Source organism: Triturus cristatus, chromosome 7 (assembly GCF_964204655.1).
Source record: "Triturus cristatus chromosome 7, aTriCri1.1, whole genome shotgun sequence".
In the NCBI taxonomy this organism is placed as follows: Eukaryota; Metazoa; Chordata; class Amphibia; order Caudata; family Salamandridae; genus Triturus; species Triturus cristatus.
In genome coordinates, this window is record NC_140590.1 from 1,850,139,948 (window position 1) to 1,850,160,035 (window position 20,088).

Sequence of the window (20,088 nt, forward strand, 5' to 3'; positions counted from 1 at the left end):
GGATCCTCAATCAGCCAATCAAAAAACATTTCTAAAGCACGGCAAATCATCCATGAGGGTCTCTAGGTGATGGAGATGTTGGCTGCTGTGTGGTGGGTTGTGTATTTGAACCTCCAGGTTCTTTCCTGAATTGCTGGAGTGACTGTGCAGTCCTGAGGTTCAGGGGAAGGTTGTTCCAAGCCTTGATCATCAGGCGTGCAAAGGAGAGTCCTCTGCTGTTGGTTCGGCAGATCCGTGGGGTTTGTGTGAGGGAGAGGAAGGTGGATCAAAGGAGTATTGTTAGTGGTGGAAGGTCAGGCTTCGTCTTTTGTTGTGCAGGCCTTGTAAGGGTTGGTCAGCAACTTGAACTGGCATCTCTTCTGGAACAGGGGCCAGTGTCTTTTCTTGAGGTGGGGTGTGATGTGGATCTTTCTGGGTTCCTTCATTTCATTTAAAGTTGGAAAAACCATCAGGATGCCTGAAGTACAGCATCAGCTAGCTCTGCTGAAACCCATGACCTGGTGGCCCATGCCTCACATAGCCGGCAAGTCACAATGGCAGATTCCCCACCCTACCTAGTGAAGGCTTTCCACCAATTATACTTCCTGCCTTGGACTGGTACGTGAGGTATTGGGTCCCAGGTAGGAAAACAGAAAAATGCCCTGAAAGGATAGATGGAAAATGTCCTGCACATTAGGGCGGTGGAGTGTTCTTTTTCAGAAACAACCCCCTTCTTTGCACATATAGAGGGATCCAGGTGAAGCAGCCTCTGGTCTTTAAATGGGGAGAGGGGTCTTCAGCTGGGGATTTGTTGGCGGGCAGCCACCAGGACCCAAACAAGACCCTTTTCCATCTTTTGGGCAATTCCTTTATAGAAACCACTAAGGACTGAAACCATGAAGAAAAATCAAGCTCCCAGAGACGTAAAAACGAAGGAGCATGGTCAGAGGACAGTAAGGACCCGAGTTAGATCCGCAAGGTGTGAATATCGAAACCACAACATTGGTGGGACGCAATATTCAAGGAGAGAATATCAAAAATTAAATATCAACAGGGAAGTATGTCCAGATTTTCTGTGCCGAACTCCTCAGATATGCGGTACATATATCTTCACGGTATGTATATGTGGCGTTAGGAATAGCATCTATACTTTCCTATAGGGAAGAGGTGTTGTGCAAGGGAAGAGGTGTGGTGCAGCGGCCAGGGCAGTTGACTCCAGAACACAGGGGTTCATGGTTTGCTCCCCTGCGTCGGGGGGTAGGTTAGTCCAGCACCATGTGACTCTGGGCAATAGCTCGCTTAATCTTCCCAGCGGCCCCCAGTGCTGGGATACCTCTCCTGAGGTTGCTGTGCGCTTTACAAATGCTGGTATTTCACTATATGCACTTACCTTTGGTTATTCTGCCCTCAATATTCTTGTGCCACGACACTGTTACAGTCGATATTCCGTATTTTAATCGATAGCAGCAATGTAAAGCCTGCCATGTTCCAGAGGGTTCAATACAATCCACGGCAGCAGAATGTCCATTGACATACTTACTGTTGGCAGCGTTACTGCCATCAAATTGCTACAAGATGGCAGCGATAATTTGCCTACTGGGCATTCCACTCAGGACAGACTGACAGCAACTGCTGGGAATTAAGATGCTTTGTGTTACACCCCCCCACACCCCACCCAACCTTGAAATCAGGTCAGTAAAGCATTAGCGACCACACATTGGATCATTCTGTGTCTTATCTTGAGGTCGCAGAAGGGACACAAGAGACCTGAAATGTTCTTGTTTATACAGCCAATCAGTAGCTAGCAGACCCACAATGAGACTCCCAGTCTCCATCTAGATGACCGGGTCAACCACCCTGGTCTGCCATAGTTGTCTAACCACCAGCACCACCTCTGGGCATCTGAGCCGAAGCACCCAACCACCACCAACAGGAGGACAGGAGGGACCATCCAAGGCACCAAAGATGCATGGATCGGTAGACCTTGGCAATCTGTCCCACCATTCATTGGTGCGAAGAGCACAATGAAGCTACTATTAGGAGGCATGCTGCTGTATTGTACATAGGGGTGGGTGAAACTTCAAACTTTCATAGTAGCAAAAATAATGTTCATGAAACGTATATGCGATACTTGAATGATACTTAGACAGTTGTCCAAGTAATTGTACGCAAGATATCCCTTCACATATAAAAGCCATGCAAGTTCATAAACTGGTCGGTCTCTGTGTGAAACACTCACGGTACGCCCTCTAGGACAATATTCACACGAGATGCTTGCTCACTGCATTGGGGGGGCGAATGATGCTCCATGTATGTCAGCAGGTACATACATCATGCAAGATCTGTGTGTCAGGCAGTCAGCCGGAGGAAGGAGCTGCAAGGTCACAATTTTTAAGGGAATGAGGAAGAGGTCTGGTAATTCAGATTCAGGCGGGTCAGAGGTTTCATGTGGAGTTTCTTTATGAAATCTATGCTCATCGCAGAGCCCTTACTCTGGGCAGGGACGGTGCAGTATTGTAGTAGGCGGTTGTCTCTTTCGCAAAGGAAGTCTTTGGTGTGGGCGGTGTTCATGTTACATTACATTAGAAAAACCATCATCGCACAGATTCCTTTAACGAGTATGACAATAGACCTATGCCTACATCTTCCAGTATACATCTTTATGGGAACACGGATTGCAACTCAATCCCCACTAACCGCACAAGGCAGCATCACACTGAAGGTCAGTATTATCTTAAACATCCCTTTTTCACCTCACCATGTTGAGATATGGTCTAGTGGGTACATTGCCAGCGTATCCTACTGCGAACATAGGTTCTTATTCAACCATAGGTACTTCATTCAAAATCTAGCAGTTTTTCGCATATCAATAAGGAGTTGAATTTGAGTATGACAGAGCTAGTGGCTGGCCATAAATTATCCACGGCCCCCGTTAGAGGTGGAGGAACAGCAGGTTTTCATGCACAGGAGGCTTGGCTCACTGGCCAGTGAGGCAGGATCTCTCAATATAGAGGGCAGTTGTTGGACTTGGCCCTTCCTGAAGGGTCAACTCATATACAGATATTTTGCCATTACCCTCCTGTTTATTTTAACCTGTTTTTGTGGACATTTAGGGCTCTGTACACTTTACCACTGCTAACCAATGCAAAAGTGCTTGTGCTCTCTCCTTAAAATATGTTAGATTGACTTACACCCAGGTGGAATATTTAATTTACATGTAAGTCCCTAGTAATGTACACTACCTGTGACCTGGGTCTGCAAATTAAAAGCTACTAGTGTGCACCTACAGCACTGATTGTGCCACCCACTTAAGTAGCCCTCTAAGCATGTTCAGGCCTGTCTTTTCAGCCTGTGTGTTCAGTTTTAAACTGCCATTTAGACCTGGCTTAATAAATCTTTTGCCAGGCCCAACTCTTTCTTTTTAATACACATGTCACCCCTATAAAAAGGCCCTGGACAATCCAGAAGGCATGGAGCAGTGTATTTAAAATGTTGGACATGTACTTTTAAGATTTACATGCCCTGGTAGTGAAAACTGCTTACATTTGTTCCTCACTGCTGCAAGTCCTGCCTCTCCAATAGGATAACAGTTAAGTTACCTCATTACATTTAATAAGTGGTAATTTTCAAAAAGGAACAGGAAACCAGTTCATGTTTGGTATCTTTTGAATTGTAATGAAAAGGGAGGGGTGAGCTGGGTGCGGCCTCACCTTCATTTAAATTGGCTGTGCCCTGCCCCACACAAAGGCCTGGATACCCCCTGTAATTAGTCTGGAGCCAGGACAAGGAAGGCAGGATGCCTGTGGACTTTAAAGGGAAACCTTTAGAAGCTCCTCCCCACTTCAAAGGAAGGCCCATGTATAAATAATGGACCCTAGATGCCAACTCTCAGTACACTTCTGGACCTGTGGATGCTCTGCCAAGAACGACTGTAGAGCTGCAGAAAGTGCTGCCTGCTGCCCTTCTTCCTGGGTGAGAAAAACTGGTCCTGCATCTGTTAATCCCAGGAACCCCAAAGTGACTCTAAGGGCTAGTTGAATGGCCTCCTGGTCTCGAGGATAGAAAGCTCCAACAACCTTGAACCCAACACCTGGACTCTGCCATCTGTGGGTCTATCCTGCCAAGTGATGCCACCCAAGTCCTGGACCCTTGGAAGTGGGCCTAAGGTGCTCTGCCAGGCTCTGTGGACCCAATGGAACTGATGCATCTCCTCTGCTGCGTAGCACAACCCCAAGTAGAAACAATGCATTGCCGCTGCCGAGTGGCTCTTCCCTGTCACAAAGACCTGTATCGTCTTCACATCCTGCAGTTTCCGCTCCGCTCACGGAAATTGTGACATTTCGACATTTTCGCGTTCCGCGCGGAACGCGAAAATGTCGAAACGTCCGCGAGGAAACGGAAATATACAGGGCAGAATTCATTCTGGCACGATGCTCCTGTCATTTTAAACCTCAGGAAGCACTTACAGATATAAATAAAGCAGGTGCCCGAGTTGAAGGTCAGATTCAGTAAGCATTAATCAGCACAAAAGATTCGTGAGCACGGTGGAGGCTAGGCAGGTGTGCTTTCTCCCCATATCTACCGTCAGCAATTTGCTGTAATCATTGATGGAGGTCTGTGCATCCATGAGTTTCTCGAGCGCAATCCCCGTGTAGTTCCTGACACCAGGAGGTTCTGTCTCCTCATCTGCTGCTCTGGTCGGTCTCTGACCCTTTATAAACAAGAGGCATGTGAACTGCATAGAAGCCTGCCCCACACACTGGCGGTGTGCAACGTCTTCCCACCCTTTCCCCACTATGATGGACAGCTCACTCGAGGGACCCCGGCGCCCATCGGCGTGGTGGCAAAGTTACAGACACACATGGTTGCAGGAGACAACTCTTCTGGCCCTTTACGCAGCTATAGTGTAGGAAAAGCACTATACATGTATTTACCCAACGAGGTAGCACTTACTGATTAGCCAGTAGAAAGCACTGCAGTTGAGTAGAGGTATTGCACAAAACAGTGGCAACTTCTTGGATGGGCAGGATTAATTCTGGCACGATTAATCAGCACAAAATCTCTGTGATCACGCGAAATTTCACGTGATCGCGGAGATTTTTTGCTGTTTCGTGATATTTTGCGAAAGCCACTTTCGCAAATTCCGCCCACCCTTACTTGGAACCAATGCTGCGTGATGCATCCTCAGTGCAGGCCCTCGGATCCCTTGACAACGGCAATCTTGACGACAAAACCGGACTCTGCATTGGAACCGACGCCTTGACTGTGCGATTCATCCTTGATGCTGAACTTCACATTGCAACCCCTCATCGACAGGATCCTCAACGATGACCTTGCATCGCAGCCTTGCTGCACTCCAGAACCGAATCACTGCTCTGGCTGCACACTGCATATTTGCTGTGAATCCAGGCAACGCACTGTGAGAAAGTGCCATCTTTCTTGCATGGTATGCCCCCACTTTTTGCTGAATTGCTGAATGTACTTTGACTGAGTGTGCCCTGGACTCCTGCCAATCAGGTACCCAGGGCCTATGTTCCTTCCCTAAAACCTAAAATCCCAAATTGGAAAACCCTGGCCACATGTCAGCCCCTGGTAAATGGTACCCTAGGTACCCAGGGAAGGCCTCTAAGGGCTGCAGCACTTATTGTGCCATCCTTAGAGGCCCTGTACCCTAACACAACCACACTGCCCTTGCAGGCTGAGTGTTTGGGTACAAGGCAAAACAAAGAGTCGACATGGCACACATCCCTGTGTGCCCTGCCCACAACCTACACTGCCCTGGCATACATCAGCCACCCTTCTAGCTGGGTGCCCTATGCCAGTGGTGTGGGCACAGGAGCATGAGCCCTGTGCCCCTACAGTACCCAGGTCCATTCCTGGGCACTGTAAGTGCAGTGCTGCCATTAAGAGTATATGGTGCTGAGAGCACGTCAAACACGAACTCCACAGCACCATAATGGCAACACTGAAGACTGAGAAGTTTGGTATCAAACTTCTCAGAACATTAAACCCGCACTGATGCCAGTGTGGGGATTAATGTACAAAGCACTAGAGAGGGCATCTTAGAGATGCCCCCTGAAACCTAACCTACAATCCACGTCTGGTCTGGGAGGCTGCCTAGGCTGCCACACCGCAGACATGTTGCTGGACCCCTGGGTGGAGAGCCCCCGCTCTCCTGGGCCTGCAACAATGCACATCCTGGGCGAGGTGCCAGGTCTCCTCCCCAGGATGGGCAGGGGGAAGCTTCAAAGGCATGCCGCCTTTGTGAGCTTCTCCAGGCCACTTGTTGTACCCAGCAAACTGGCCCCCACCGGTTCTGTCCTCCACTCTGGCAGGAAGACTGGCCGGAAACCCCAAGTAAGGAGAGGGGATGTGCCAGCCTGCCAACCCCACCCCCCAGGTGGGGGAGTGAGGTGAAGCACATCTCCGGGCGTTCGCCATCTTGAAGATGGGAAGCCCTGCCAAATCAGGACTAGGCTACTGCCCCCCTCCCACAGGAGAGTGGCAGGATAGGGGGTGTACCCACCCCAGGGCAGGGACCCATTGGTCCCTGCCCTTTACCTACCTGTAACGCCTCTAATTCTAGTATTTTGAGGCACCCTTAAACTTCCTTCTTCAGATTCCAGATTCCGAAAAAGCAAAGAAGAGTAAGAAGAAAGAAGACCTGCCGTGCAGCTGCTAAGAAGAGAAAGACACCAACTGCTTTGGCCCCAGCCCTACCTGCCTGGCGACCCTCGAACCTGCTCCTGCTACATCCCGGCACCTCTTGTGGCCAGCAACCTCACAAACTCCGGAGGACCTGGCTACCTTGTGACTCTGAGCACCTGGGACTCCCATGAGCAATCAACAGAGGGTAAGATTTCCCAACACCAAAAGGCACTACTGCGCCCGGCGCCCGGCGGCCCCCTGTGCCCGACTCCTGGGTACCTACCTATCCTCCAACTACCCAACTTATCTCTCGAAGTGGTGGTGGCACCTGAAGAATCTTCGTCCCCGAGCTTGCAGCCTTTGTTTGTCCTGGAGCTTTCCCATTGAAATCCATTGAGCGCCGAAGGCTCAAAAGCACCCTGCACCCAGCCGCCCGAGTGGCCCTGGCAGTGTAACTTCTACTCTTACCTACTTCCCCATTTGCCCTGAACAAGTGACCAGAGCCAGCCGCGTGGCCTGCTAGTCAGCAGCCACCAACGAAGGCCCCCCTGCCTCCCATAGGATAACATTGGGCCTAACTCACTGTGCCCCAGGCCGCCCCAGTGCCGCTGAGGGTGCAACAACTGTACCAACTTGACCTTGGGAGACCCCTGAGTCTGTGCCCAGAACCTTAACTCTGTTGAGTAATTACCCAAAAGCCGATAACCCAATTTTCTCCATAGGGTAACATTGACTGGTTTCTTCTGTAATTTCTTCTAAGTGTGGCGTTTCTAAAACTTAAAATATCCACCTAAAATCAACCGAGTAACGAAAACGGAAATAGTCACCTGCTATTAGGAGAGATCCCAGTGCTGGATCTTGGTGCCCAGCACTGACCCTGAAAAGTCCTCACAACCGTACTTACCATTAACCCAATTTTTTTCCATAGGAAATCATTGACTGTTTTTCTGTGAAATTTCTTCTAAAAGTGTTGATTTTTGCAAACTACAAATATTCTTTAAAAATCGTACCAACTGTGAAAACGTAATTACTTACCTGTTTTAGATAGAGGTCCCATTATTGAGTCTAGGAGCCCAGCCCTGGATTACAAAAGTAACGAGAACATACTTTACCTGTAACTTGAATTTTCTCCCAAAGGGAATCATTGACTGTTTTTCTATGAAATTTCTTCTAAGTATCAACTTTTAAAATAGCAAAATATTGCCTAAAAATCACAACAGTAACTAAAACTAATTTACTCACTTCATTCCAAGACCTGTCCCAGGACTGAATCTAGGATCCAGTCCTGGTGTTAGAAAAGTAATCCTGAAAGTAATCTATTGCAAATAATTTAAAACTCACATTGAGCTCAATGTATTATTGTGTTTGAAATTGTGTTGCCTATTGCAACAACCTGTAACTATTACCTACAAAAGTCAATTGCATATTGCAAAAGAATTTAACTAAAGCTTCTCATTCTGAGAAAGTATATTTTGATACCTATTGTTGGTTCTAAAATAAAACAACCATATATTTTTTTATATAAACCATTGGCCTAGAGTTCAATTCTTGAGTGTGTGAGACCATTTGCTGACTGAGTGTGTACAACAAATGCTTTACACTGTCCTCTGATACTGCCTTACTGCTCGACCAAGCTACCACTTTAGAGAGTAAGGTGATAACTAACTTTAACCTCTGCCAAAACTCTGGGGACTGTGGACTCTGTACACACTGTACCTATTTGGGAACAGTATATACAGAGCCACTTTCTCACACGCACCACAAACCAGGATTCAAGGTACTTTGTTCAGCGGGCCTACCAGGGTCCCTGTAGCCAGCACGCACTCAATTGTGGTCAGCCTGACCTTTTGACTTTGTCCCAGTCATGCACGACAAGATATCCACAGTTGGAGCTTTGTACTGTTTGATGCTATTTTCTCTAAAATCTTTAAAATTGCATATATCCAGCTCTACTAACTGGAGTTTTGTTGTTTTGGTATTGTTTTATTAAATATTGTTCTATTTTTCTAACATGGTGTGGGATTCTTTTTGTGTGGTGTTTTCACTTTATTACTGTTTGTACAAATTCTTTAGTCATTGCCTCCAAGTTGAGCCTGACTGCTCTGTGCAGCTACCAGGGGGTTGAGCACAGGTTAATCGAGGGTTGGCATGTGCCTTATCCTGACAAGGATTGTGGTTGCTGCTTGAGTAGGGTTTCTTCCCCTCAACCAGTAACCCAATTTCTTGCAACAGTCATCTAGCAAGGGAGCAGAGGCCCAGGCCTCCACTGATCCGATGATCTGGCTGAGCCCTACATGAGCCTGTTAATCTCTGTGCCTAAACATGTTAAATATTAATGGTTATTGGAATGTGTCCATCCCCATTTGATGTAAATATTACATTGTATTCAAATTTTTGAGTTCCCTCTTGATGTAATTATGAAACGTTATTCAAATGTCTGAGTCGCCTCTCCCCATAAATATGAAATGTAATTTAAATGTCTGAGTCCTCACCTGATGCACATGATCCTGGATTGTCTCCCTCACACCACATTGTTATAAAGTGGGTTCACCTCGGCCTACTCTTTATAAAGACACATTTCTACGAATTATAGGTGGTTTTCTGCACCTGAAACACATGCATCAGGTTTTCTCAGTGTTCACCTCGAGGACATTTTATAAACCTTGCCTTACCCAGAAAATTCCTAAAAGGGAAAAAATTAAAGAGTTTGAACTATTCATTGCTGTTGCAGGCACAGACCCTGGAACCACTAACCGGTTCACCCGAGACTCAGCCCGAACCTATTGTCCTCCTAGAAGGCCTTGGAAACTCTCCGATCCGATCACGGAGGTGACTAGTCATACACATGATATTAAGCATCCCGAGTGCGGGTCTGTTAGCAGTGCAGTGGGATCTCAGCACACATAGGGGCATATTCATGCGGATTTTGTACAGGGCAGCGCAGCAGGCAAGACACCGTGCTGCGCTGCATTAAAGTGGAAGGGCAGGAAGGCTCTGTATCTAAGGCACATAGCACATTCCTGTCCTTTCCCCCTGCTCTGGAGCTATTTCAGCAGCCTTCCGCCAATAAAGGCACCCTTACACCATGCTGCAATGGTGCTTACATTGCATGCAGGATTGATTTTGCGCAGAAAGGAAGGGCCACCTTCCTGCACAAAAACAATCCTGGGAGGGTTTTTCCTCTTTCCACGTGTGCTGCAGAAGGGACCCGTAAATATGCATAGTTAGCAAGTTTTCTAGATCTATGCATGATGCACTGTTCCAAACCAGGTTTTTTCCATTGAATTCTGAGACTTGTAGTCCTGTTTTATAATGCAATAAACAAGACTACAAGTCCCAGAATTCAAAGATAAAACCTTGCATGGAGCAGCATATCGCGCATGGACCTGGGAAACTTGGCAGGGCTGTATGCCCCATAATGCATAAATTGTATGTTTGTAAAGGCTGGTTTTGTTCCATTGGGCGCCATGCTTAGCTCAATTTACATCCATTACCGACAACGTCTCGCTGCTTGGAGTAGGTGTCGCTGCTCCACCTGAGCCAGCTGTGGTTACTTCTTGTGTGCGCAGATAGACTTATTTCTTCCTTTGCTCTCGTCCCCAGGCAGCTTCTGCATAAATGACGTGGACTGTGCCTTGGATGCCAAACTCTGCTGTCGGGGCGTCTGCGCCTATGTGTGCCGCCACCCACCGCTGACTGACTTGTTCAAGTACCTTCTCCGTCGCTAGCTGGTAAGAAGTCAACAGAGTTAGACTCCGGTTAATGACTTCCTGTCACTGTCAGAGGCTGGGGAGGAAGTGACGTGGGTATTGATCACGCAGAAGAGTCCAGTAACATGGCTGAGAGTGGAAAAGTGGAAACTGTTGAAAGGAAGGGATATGACAAAGTTAGGGAGATTTAGAAATAAGAAACATACGTGTCTGTATGTGCTTTTCACATATATGACAAATCTTGTCGAGAAATTGTTCTCAAATCCATTTTCTTTGCCGCCCTAGTAAATACGCTGCCACTTCTGTGTTTTCTTCCTCCTCTTTATTTTCCTTCTCCTGTTTCCTTACCAGTGACCCTTCAGTTTAATGATCATCTCAACAGTTTCTCCAGAACTTCCTCAACACCCCTTTCCATTGACACAGTCCACACATAACATAAACTCAAGAATAACCCCCTCCCCTTATATGTTTGCACTTATCTCCACTTTCCTCTCTGTTTATGAACCAGTTCATCGTAGGCATTGAAGACAGACTTTAATGAGAAGTTTGATTTAGTTATTTAACTCTTCCAAGCCTGGAAATCTTTTGTTTTTATTTTTAGGTCTCGCCTACGCAGCGTGCACGCGATGCATAGGATAGACCTTTAGTAATCAGTTCGCTTTTTCGCCCAAAAACGTGCACGCGTTGCATTGCTTTCAATGGAAACGTGTGCATGTTTGACGATTCCCTTGCGGGAGCGAGCTTTGGCAACATCTTTTTGTAATTAACTTCAAAACAGATGGTGCCCAAGGCTCGCTCCCGCAAGTGAATCGCTGTGTTCTTTCGGCCGCCCTCCCCCCACCCCTCCCACTTGTTAACCCGTTTGTTTGCTATTTTGCGTGCGCGAGTTTGTACTTGTCATACGAGCCCCGTATCATGCCTTTGTATTGCTGAATACCAACGCTGCCTAGTCTAGGTTACCCCTCGTGTCTTTTTATTTTTCAAACTACACATCCTGTCTGTCTCACTGTCTTGCAGGTTCCTTTCTTCTCCGTTTTCTCCATCTGTACGTTTTCCTAACTTTCTATTCCTCCTTCTTACAGCTGTTTTTGCCCCCTCTTGCTCATGGTCAAAGTCTGATGAGATAAAAGAAGTCCAGATCCCCAACATGGATGCTGGTGACGTCCACATGCAACCACCAGCACATGTTAAGCGTCGGGCGAGATAGACGTAAAAAAACAGCAGTCAAAGTCAACCAATCAGAGACGGACGCTCGCACCTTCGAGATGCATGTGCAAACACTTAATCCCCATGAGCGCGCGTGCTTCTCGGCTACATTGCCTGCGGTTGGACGGATTACACCACTGTTGTGCAAAAGGGGGGTGCTGGAACAAGTCGGCAAGTGTCTTGTCTGCTGTTATAAATTGCCCTGAGTAGATATTCTGAGTTCATTCACATTTTTTATTATTTTTGATTGAGCCAGCCATCATGACTGACAATACTGGCTTAACGTTTGAGGATGATATGGTCCAGGCTATTCTGCAGACACCAAGTATTCTAGACACTCAGATCACCCAAACTCTTGCACTCACAGAAGAATGGAACAAATTGACTAACCTCAAAAGACAACATATTCGCACTGCACTGCACGCTGCTATCCTCACAGAATATCTGAGAGCAAATATTGCACCACAGGGTCTGGTGGTGACCAATGCACCCAAATTATTTCTTGACAACAACATTTTCAAAATCAATTGGTCCAAAATTGCATGGAAGTGTTCAAGAGATTGGATCATTTTATTGATCACCACAGCCAAAGAAACCTCAGATCTCTTGTTAATTGAAATCCAGTCCTTAGAAAACCAACTTAAGTGCTCCGCTCAAATTACCTTCTATAAAAGAAAGTTGGAAGAGATCACTAAGACTCTTAATGACACCAAAGAGGACCTGATTAAATATAAGGTCAACAAACTTAAAGATATGGACAGATTCACACAGGAGAAAATCTATCCCTATACTAGTGATGAATATGCCCAACCTATTAGGAAGACTAATCAAAAAGGGGCACGAGGATGGCGCCAAAATGCTGATGAATGGTCTTCTAATTCTGACGATTGGAGCCAATCAGAAGGATCTGGCTCCAGCGATTCAGACTATCCCTATTCTTTTGGACAACAACAGGGTCGGGGCAATTTCCAACATAGACCCCCCATGAATCCATGGTGGCCACCACAACCATGGCAGTTTCCACCACAACCGTTTCAGCCCTATGGCTTCTCTGAACAAGGCTTTCAAGGGCCTTTTTTAGGCCATGGCAGGGGCCGAAGAGGCAGACGAAGATACAACAGGAGCCGTCGCCCAGAATCACGGCCAGAACCACAGAGACCCCAAGTACAATGGGATCCGGCTTTGGAACAACGCATCACGAGAAGCATGTCGGGAGCATCGACCGTCACCGGGATAATCTAGTGGTTAATCTCAGTGAAAAAGTCCTCAGTCCTATAGAGTTGACTGTTCTCAATAAAGGACTGGGTTTTGTTCCTACCTACCTGGGCGACGATTTTAAAACCCATCAAGAATATTTTGCTTTCTTCCGGAAAATTCGTCTTTCTTTCTTTTTTGAAAACTCTGGAGAGAGCAGACCTGAAACTAATACTGGTTTACGCATCAAATCTACTTTCCTACCTACATTACAACAACTACCAGCCGAAGTGGCAACTTTTGAGAAAGCTGTAATTCAATCTTTTAATACGAACAAAAAGAATGCTAACATTCCGTTTTTCAATATGACTAAAGCTGAGGAACGCTGTGCTTTGGAATTAGGCACTGATCCCCTTATAGTGATAAAACCAGCTGATAAGGGAGGGGCTACGGTAATCCTAGATTCTTCTGCTTACCGTACGGAATGTTTACGCCAACTGGAGAATACAAAATACTATAAACTCCTTCAACGTGATCCCACACGAAACTACAAAATACCATCTCCATTCTGGTTAATAAAGGACTCGAAGCAGGATGGATCACCAAAAACGAGGCAGAATTTTTGACACCGAAACATTCTAAGATTCCGGCATTTTACATCCTGCCTAAAATACATAAGACACAGAGACCTCCTCCAGGACGACCAATCGTTTCTGGTATTGGTTCTCTTTTGGAACCTTTGTCCCAATTTGTGGATTGGTTTCTACGTCCTTTGGTTTCTCAGATGCCTTCGTATCTTCAAGATACTAAACACATTTTATCATTCCTGACTACCATTTCATTTGATCCCACCAAACACCTCATGGCTTCATATGACGTAGAAGCCTTGTACACTAACATCCCCCAAGCAGACACTTTACGTACTATACAGCATCTTCTAGATGATAATTTACGTACTGACCAGACACCCACCTCTTTTGTCATGGACTGTGCCACCTTAGCCATGCGAGAAAACTTTTTCTGCTTTGAAGACCGCCTATACTGGCAAGTCACGGGCACTTCTATGGGCAGCACTTGTGCTCCCAGCATGGCCAACCTCTACATGCATTGGTTTGAGACCACCTACATCTATTCTGATTTTAATCCATTTCAGCACCAGTTGCTAATATGGAAAAGGTACATTGACGATATCCTGGTCATCTGGGAAGGTGACCAGGCATCCCTACAAGAATTTTCAGTATGGTTAAACTCGTTGAACATCCATTTGAACTTTACTGGGGAATCAAGTAATGTTACTCTTTCTTTTTTGGATTTGAAGTTATACCCCAAAAATTGTATGTTATTCTCCGAACTGTACCAAAAACCCATGTCATGCAATGCATTGCTCAATTACAGGAGCTTCCATCCTCGTGCTCTCCGAGATAATCTTCCTGTAGGACAGTTTCTTCGTCTCAGGAGAAATTGCACTGAGATAGAAACCTTCCACAAACATGCTACCAATCTGGCTGCGAACCTTACAATCCGACAGTATCCTACACATCTGATTCGTAATGACAAGAAACGAGCCCGTAACAACAATCGAGAAGCATTGCTAGAGACGTATCCTAAATTACCTACTGATCGTCTGGTGTGTGTCAGCACTTTTAGCCATCTTAGTGCGACAGTCAAGAAGGCTGTTAATTCGAATTGGCATATTCTTAATAAAGGTAACAAAGTATGTGCCCAACCTTTATTTGCTTTCAAACGCATTCAGAATGTGGGCAATATCCTTACACACACTAGACCTAAAGTTCATACCACCCCGATTCAACAGTATACTATTGACACCATGACACCGGTCAAAGGCCATTTTCCATGTGGAAATTGTGTGATGTGCCCTCTGATCTCACATACTAAAACACTTGATTTGGGCATTAAAACACCATGGACCCTTAATAAACACACTAATTGTAACACCGAAGGAGTCATCTATTTGATACAGTGCCCTTGCGACCTTAAATATGTTGGGATGACTACACGTAAGGTCAAAATACGAATGATTGAACACAAAATTGCTTTCAAGTGTAAGAAATTTAACACCAAGTTGACCCGTGATAAGCCGCACTATCACAATTTGATGGGGCCTTTGGAATCTGTTCTATTCCATAGAGAACAACGTTGGGTTTTTCGTTTACAGAGTAGTAGCCATGGTTTTAATGATGAAATACCATGGGGCTCATTATGAATACTACTGTATATTCGAGTAGCTTATCTTGACCCAGCACAATGTATTTGTTCTATTCTCTGCACGACCATTAATGTGACTACCTACTTTGGTTTGTAATATTACACCTACATTATAAACCCATGCTGTACCTTGTGCTTGGTCAGCTTCCATACTTGTGGCGCATATACTCTTCATGAGGCTAGGTTTTTGTTGCCTTGTTGTACGCATTCCTACAACTTACCCATTGCATATACTATGCATCCTTTTCAAAGTATGCCAAGGATGCTTTGTTGTGCTTAAATGTCATACTCTAATTACAGCTCTCTCTAGTATCGACTATCTTAATTTGCCTACACTTTATACGTCCTAACATGCGTAGCGTTTGAGCAGCCCCCACCTTGTTTGATGTAAACACAGCCGTGATTATACCGGCAATGTTCCGAGTTGAACGTCTTGCACGCGACTGCTTCCCCTTTATTATTCTCTTTTGTGTTTAAAAACTAATGGAGATGGTTTTCATTCTTATTTTTATTTTTACACTTGAGTACGTGTATATATTATACACCCAGTCTGGATGTTATATCGGGACCCGCAACTGTTAGACACGTCCTGTTGCCATGACGACATACACACGTCTCCCTGTTGCCGCCCCCATGTCGATCACATGTATGCTACGGACGTATTCACGCCTGCAGCATTGGCGTCTTCCGGGTTTATTTAAATACTCGCACCATGCAGATTCAAACGCTCCCGTCCGAGACACACAGGAGAACCTGGCCGGATTTGTAGGTGAGCGTTTGGCATTGGACACTTTCTTTCTTTTTCTTTTCTTTTGCGCGGGTACTGAGTTTTCCTGCATGTGTATGTGTAACTGACTGATTATTAGTATCTGTTCAGCTTACCTGCCCTCCGACTCACGGCCAGCGCATATATCTCGTCTTACGAGTACCTTTGGTTTCCTTTTTACTTATCTTTTAACATAACTGCTTTGGGGCAAGTCGGAACTGATTTACATTACACGCCAGGGGTTGGGGCGGGTACTTTGACCGACAGTCTAACAAGCATTTGAATCTATCACACCAATATCGGTCACCATGATATATTGGTAGATTCTTGCAATACTGTCATGTTTCTGTTCCCCTTTATGTCTAGATGTATAGAGTGTTTTGGGTTTGTAGGCTGGACCATACAGTCATTATTGACAATCAATTTTACTTGGCTTCTGCCTACCTGTTTTTGTCCCATTTAACAGAAACCGACAGAGGTGGGTGTCTCTGATGACGGTTGAGTGGGATTAAACTGACAGTACCTAGGTAAGAGCCTTTTTTCCATACAATCAAAGATTCAGATTGTATTAATTTTTATGTCACAGCACCAATACAATGAGAGATCACTCATTTCTATTTTTATTTGTATCATTATTATTTTGCAGACCCCTTGACTACCAACCAAAAGAGGATTGACAGGATTGGTCAAGTATGGTGGTTCTGACAACGAATATTTATTATTTACCATTTTGCACTTTTTTAGCAGAGTGACTTAGTTCTATAGGTCTTGAAGAAAGCCAAGAACTTAGCTGTCATTTATGGCTCAAACATGTTGACCGTAGTAGAATAAGGGTATATATACTTAACCCTTTCTTCACTTGCTTTTTAAACACTACCACTCCTTTGAGAAGAAGAATAAATATTGGTACCCCAGAGTAGGCAGTTTTTAATCACCACTTTTCTAATTTTTGCATTCTGCCCCTCCTTACCTTTGATTTGGGAGACTCTATATGTGCTTTGCACTCCAGCTCCTTCCCATTAGGGGTTAAGTTGCAGCCCACATGGGGTACCTTGCGGTTCCCATGTGTTGGAGGAACCCAATGATGAAGCATGTCACCCTCGGGTGAGTGAGAGTTTTCGTCCAATACTGGTTTGTGCCCTGTCCTTAGCTCTCCGGCTGTAAAGTGCTGCTAGCCTATACAATGTGTGTTTGTTTATAAATTGCAACCATGTGGATTCTGAAAGGCCAACAGGCCCAGGTTAGTCTGTCACTTCATGTTGATGCATCATGAGAGACAATATACACTTTTGCCCAACGCCCTTTATCAAATGCCGGCCAGACGGGGTCAGCCCCTCAGGTTTCGCAGCTTGGCCTGGCCGACTGGCCCAGCTCCAACGGCACTTCGGAGGCAGCGGCATGTCAATAAATCTTCACATTTCCACACAGTGCGGTTGCAAGGGGTGGATGTGTTTGTGATGACGGGGTACACTCAGCAGGGAGGAGACTGTCGCCAGAAAATCTCCTCATTAAGTCTGGCACGCACCCATGCCAGTTGATCACCCTACTTACCCCGCTTCCTGTGAATTTGTTCTATTAGCTCTCCTCTCTCTTATTCTAGCTTCACTTCTTATTGCCTCCTCACTTCTGTCTGCGTTCTCACGGTTGTCCAGTGAAACTATTTCCATCACTTTCTCTTCTGTGCGCCCACTCTCTCTCTCTCCATCGCTGAGCGCCTCCCTGGATTACTTGTCTTCCTGCGCCCTTTGTCTACGGCCGTCACTACAGTGACCCCCCTACCGTCTCATCCCCCTTTCGTGCACCTCGTACCTTGATCTGCGCCGCTCTTAACGAAGTAGATCAAAACCAATTACAACCCAAGTCAAGTACAATTATTTTCCAAATCGCCCTGGCTCGCCATTGTTATTGGTTTGAACCGTCAGCGGGGCTTAACTCGAACAGACGGTTTCGATGTGGACTTCAGGCTGAACACCGAGCGCGCTCAGCTCTGATGGACGTTAATGAAGGGCCTCATGCATCCGTGTGTCACGTGGTCTTAATGAACATCATCCCCTACCGGAGCTGCTCTCTCATGGTCATTGATGATGTAACAGATCGTCATTTTTGTCTCCATAGCTTTTTATTGATTTGAAACCTCACGATAGGACATTCTTTAATGAGATGTCGATCATTTCACCACAGGAAGCTAAAACAAGCATTGGCATAGCCAAAATGTCTTGCTTTTGGGACCTTATAAGTATTTATTTATGCAGCACAATATCCTTGGTGCAACATCAACTGTTGCAAGGCTAAACACTTATAAAGGTCCCAAAGGTGAGACCTATTGGCTATGCCAATGCTTGTTTTAACTGTAATGCACAAAACATTAACTTGAGGTTTCGGAAAGAAGATCTTTCACCAAGGAACACGTGCCAGAGTTGGGCTCATCAGCTTTGACTGTCCCCATGCCTTGACTGTCCCCAGGCATGCATGGACCCACCTCAAGTGTCTGCCTTGGGGTCCGGCCAAAAGGTTTTATCTTCTAAATGGTCACTTCACTCCTGGGAGAAATGATACCATTGACTTTTACAACTGTTCTGCAGCCTTGTCTAAGCAGATCTCCAATGCCTAACAACACCTGGCCCTTTCTTCTTGTTACTACTGCAGCTCAAAACTGTCGGTGATGGGTTTGTGAAGGTCCATGCCGATTCATAGCGCCCTGTGTGTCCTTGCAATGCTCACACCACATACATTGAACGAGGTCCGGGAGATCCCAACCTTTACCCCACTAAGACCTTCAGTCTCTGCTCTGACGTATGTAGCAGAAATGAGAAGTATTAGGCTCATAGGAGTGGGACCCACGTCACATTTTCAGGATAACTGCTCAAAATGTACTTGCATACAATGTACCTAATGGGAATAACTTGCATGGACAGTGGTAATGCTGAAAACCTGTAATGGTCCCTGCCTTTGTAGGCCCTACTGAATGTTGGAGTAGTGGAGATAAAAAAAAATGTAGTATTACAAGCCAACACAAAGATTTATGCTACTTTGATTTGTGGAGTTACTTGACCCAATTCCATATACGATCCTTAAGAGGGGCTTCAGTCCACTACGATGAGATGTGGGGTTCTTGAGGAAGGGGGTGAATAGAAGACATTTGAGCCTGCTGCTGATTAACTCTTTGTATCTTCATGTGGCCTCACTTGTTTATCTTTTTCTCTGCAGGAAAAGAGTAAAACCCTGCTTTATGAAAGGCTCAGGAAGGCAGAGGAGACCTCAGAACACCAACCACACTTGAGCTAAAACAAACTTCAAAGCAATCAATATCACATCAATGCAAATGACATCTATGGTCCGTGGAATGACCCGCTCTCTTGCCAGACACACAATCAGTGCATTCCGATCTCACTATTCCTGCCGGAATCTGCGACTGCTGCGTTTTAGTCCATCACCAATGCACATCTTGGATGGGGAGCTGAAACCGCCAGGACACCTGAACCCTGAAAGCCTAAACAAAGGTCAATGTCATATAAGGACACGAGAGACCCAACAATGTGCCTTTAAAATGAAATGTGGTCTCCAGCTCCAAATATGAGAACCTTGGCAGGAAGAAGCAGTGAAGTGTCCAGCACCAACCTCAAAGTACGAGATGGAGCTGTGAATTAGATTATATACAGGTTAATAACCAGCTGTTGTGAAATCTGCTCATATTTCAGGAATGCCTCCAGGTTGTGGAACCGAAGGATGCCCAATTGTGTCTCTGGCAGAAAAGTCATCATTTAACCGCTTGTAACCTTGTGGTAACTATTCTTAATAAAGAACAAATGGTTCCAGCACCACCCTCTCTGCATCTTTTTTAGTTTGTATATATTTTGTATATACTTCTTTGTAGGCTTACAGTCTGCCCACTGGTTTTCATTTGTTCCTTTCAATGTCCTTCCCACGGAGCAGGGACCAAGTAGTGTATCTTTACGCTTTATTTGTTTGGGGGACTATTTTTTCCTTCTTGCCTGCTTGTGTTACACTGTGGGGGCATGTTCAGCTTCAGCGCCGTATTTTACGTCCTCACTCCTGCCCGTTGCTGCCGTGCTTCAGTTTTCACCATGGTGGTCACAATCCTAACTTATCTACATGGGCTACGGGCTTCACATTTCAGCACAACACCTGCTTTCACAGGGTTGTGACAGCCACCATCTTTGCCCACATCCAACAGATTAATCCGATACTCGCTGCCCACTTCTGGCCTACACACAGCCTCTTCCCATTTCTACAACCTCCCGTTCCCCCCCCCTCCCCTAAAGGCTTTTTTGATAGTTGCTCAGTGACCTGTCCAAAACCGCCACAACAGTACTGTTAGACCTGGCATCATTGGCATGA

General features: G+C 45.7%; 1 protein-coding gene across 3 annotated transcripts in view; it reads left to right on the forward strand.

Moving 5' to 3' along the window:
• The window catches only part of LOC146813440 (uncharacterized), a 37,672-nt gene extending 18,133 nt beyond the window's left edge, over nt 1-19,539 (forward strand). Inside the window, exons 3-5 of one of the 3 annotated variants that reach the window (XR_014966978.1) lie at nt 10,231-10,358; nt 16,196-16,256; nt 18,937-19,539. Coding sequence is in view for 1 of the 3 variants with exons in the window: in XM_085620200.1 (XP_085476326.1) it covers nt 10,231-10,355 (125 nt within the window). In the remaining 2 variants the exon portion in view is untranslated. Of the gene's footprint in view, nt 1-10,230; nt 10,359-16,195; nt 16,257-16,375; nt 17,094-18,936 lie in introns of those variants that run through there. The other 2 variants (XR_014966979.1, XM_085620200.1) reach the window with 2 other exon arrangements.
• Nucleotides 19,540-20,088: the final 549 nt, after the last annotated feature.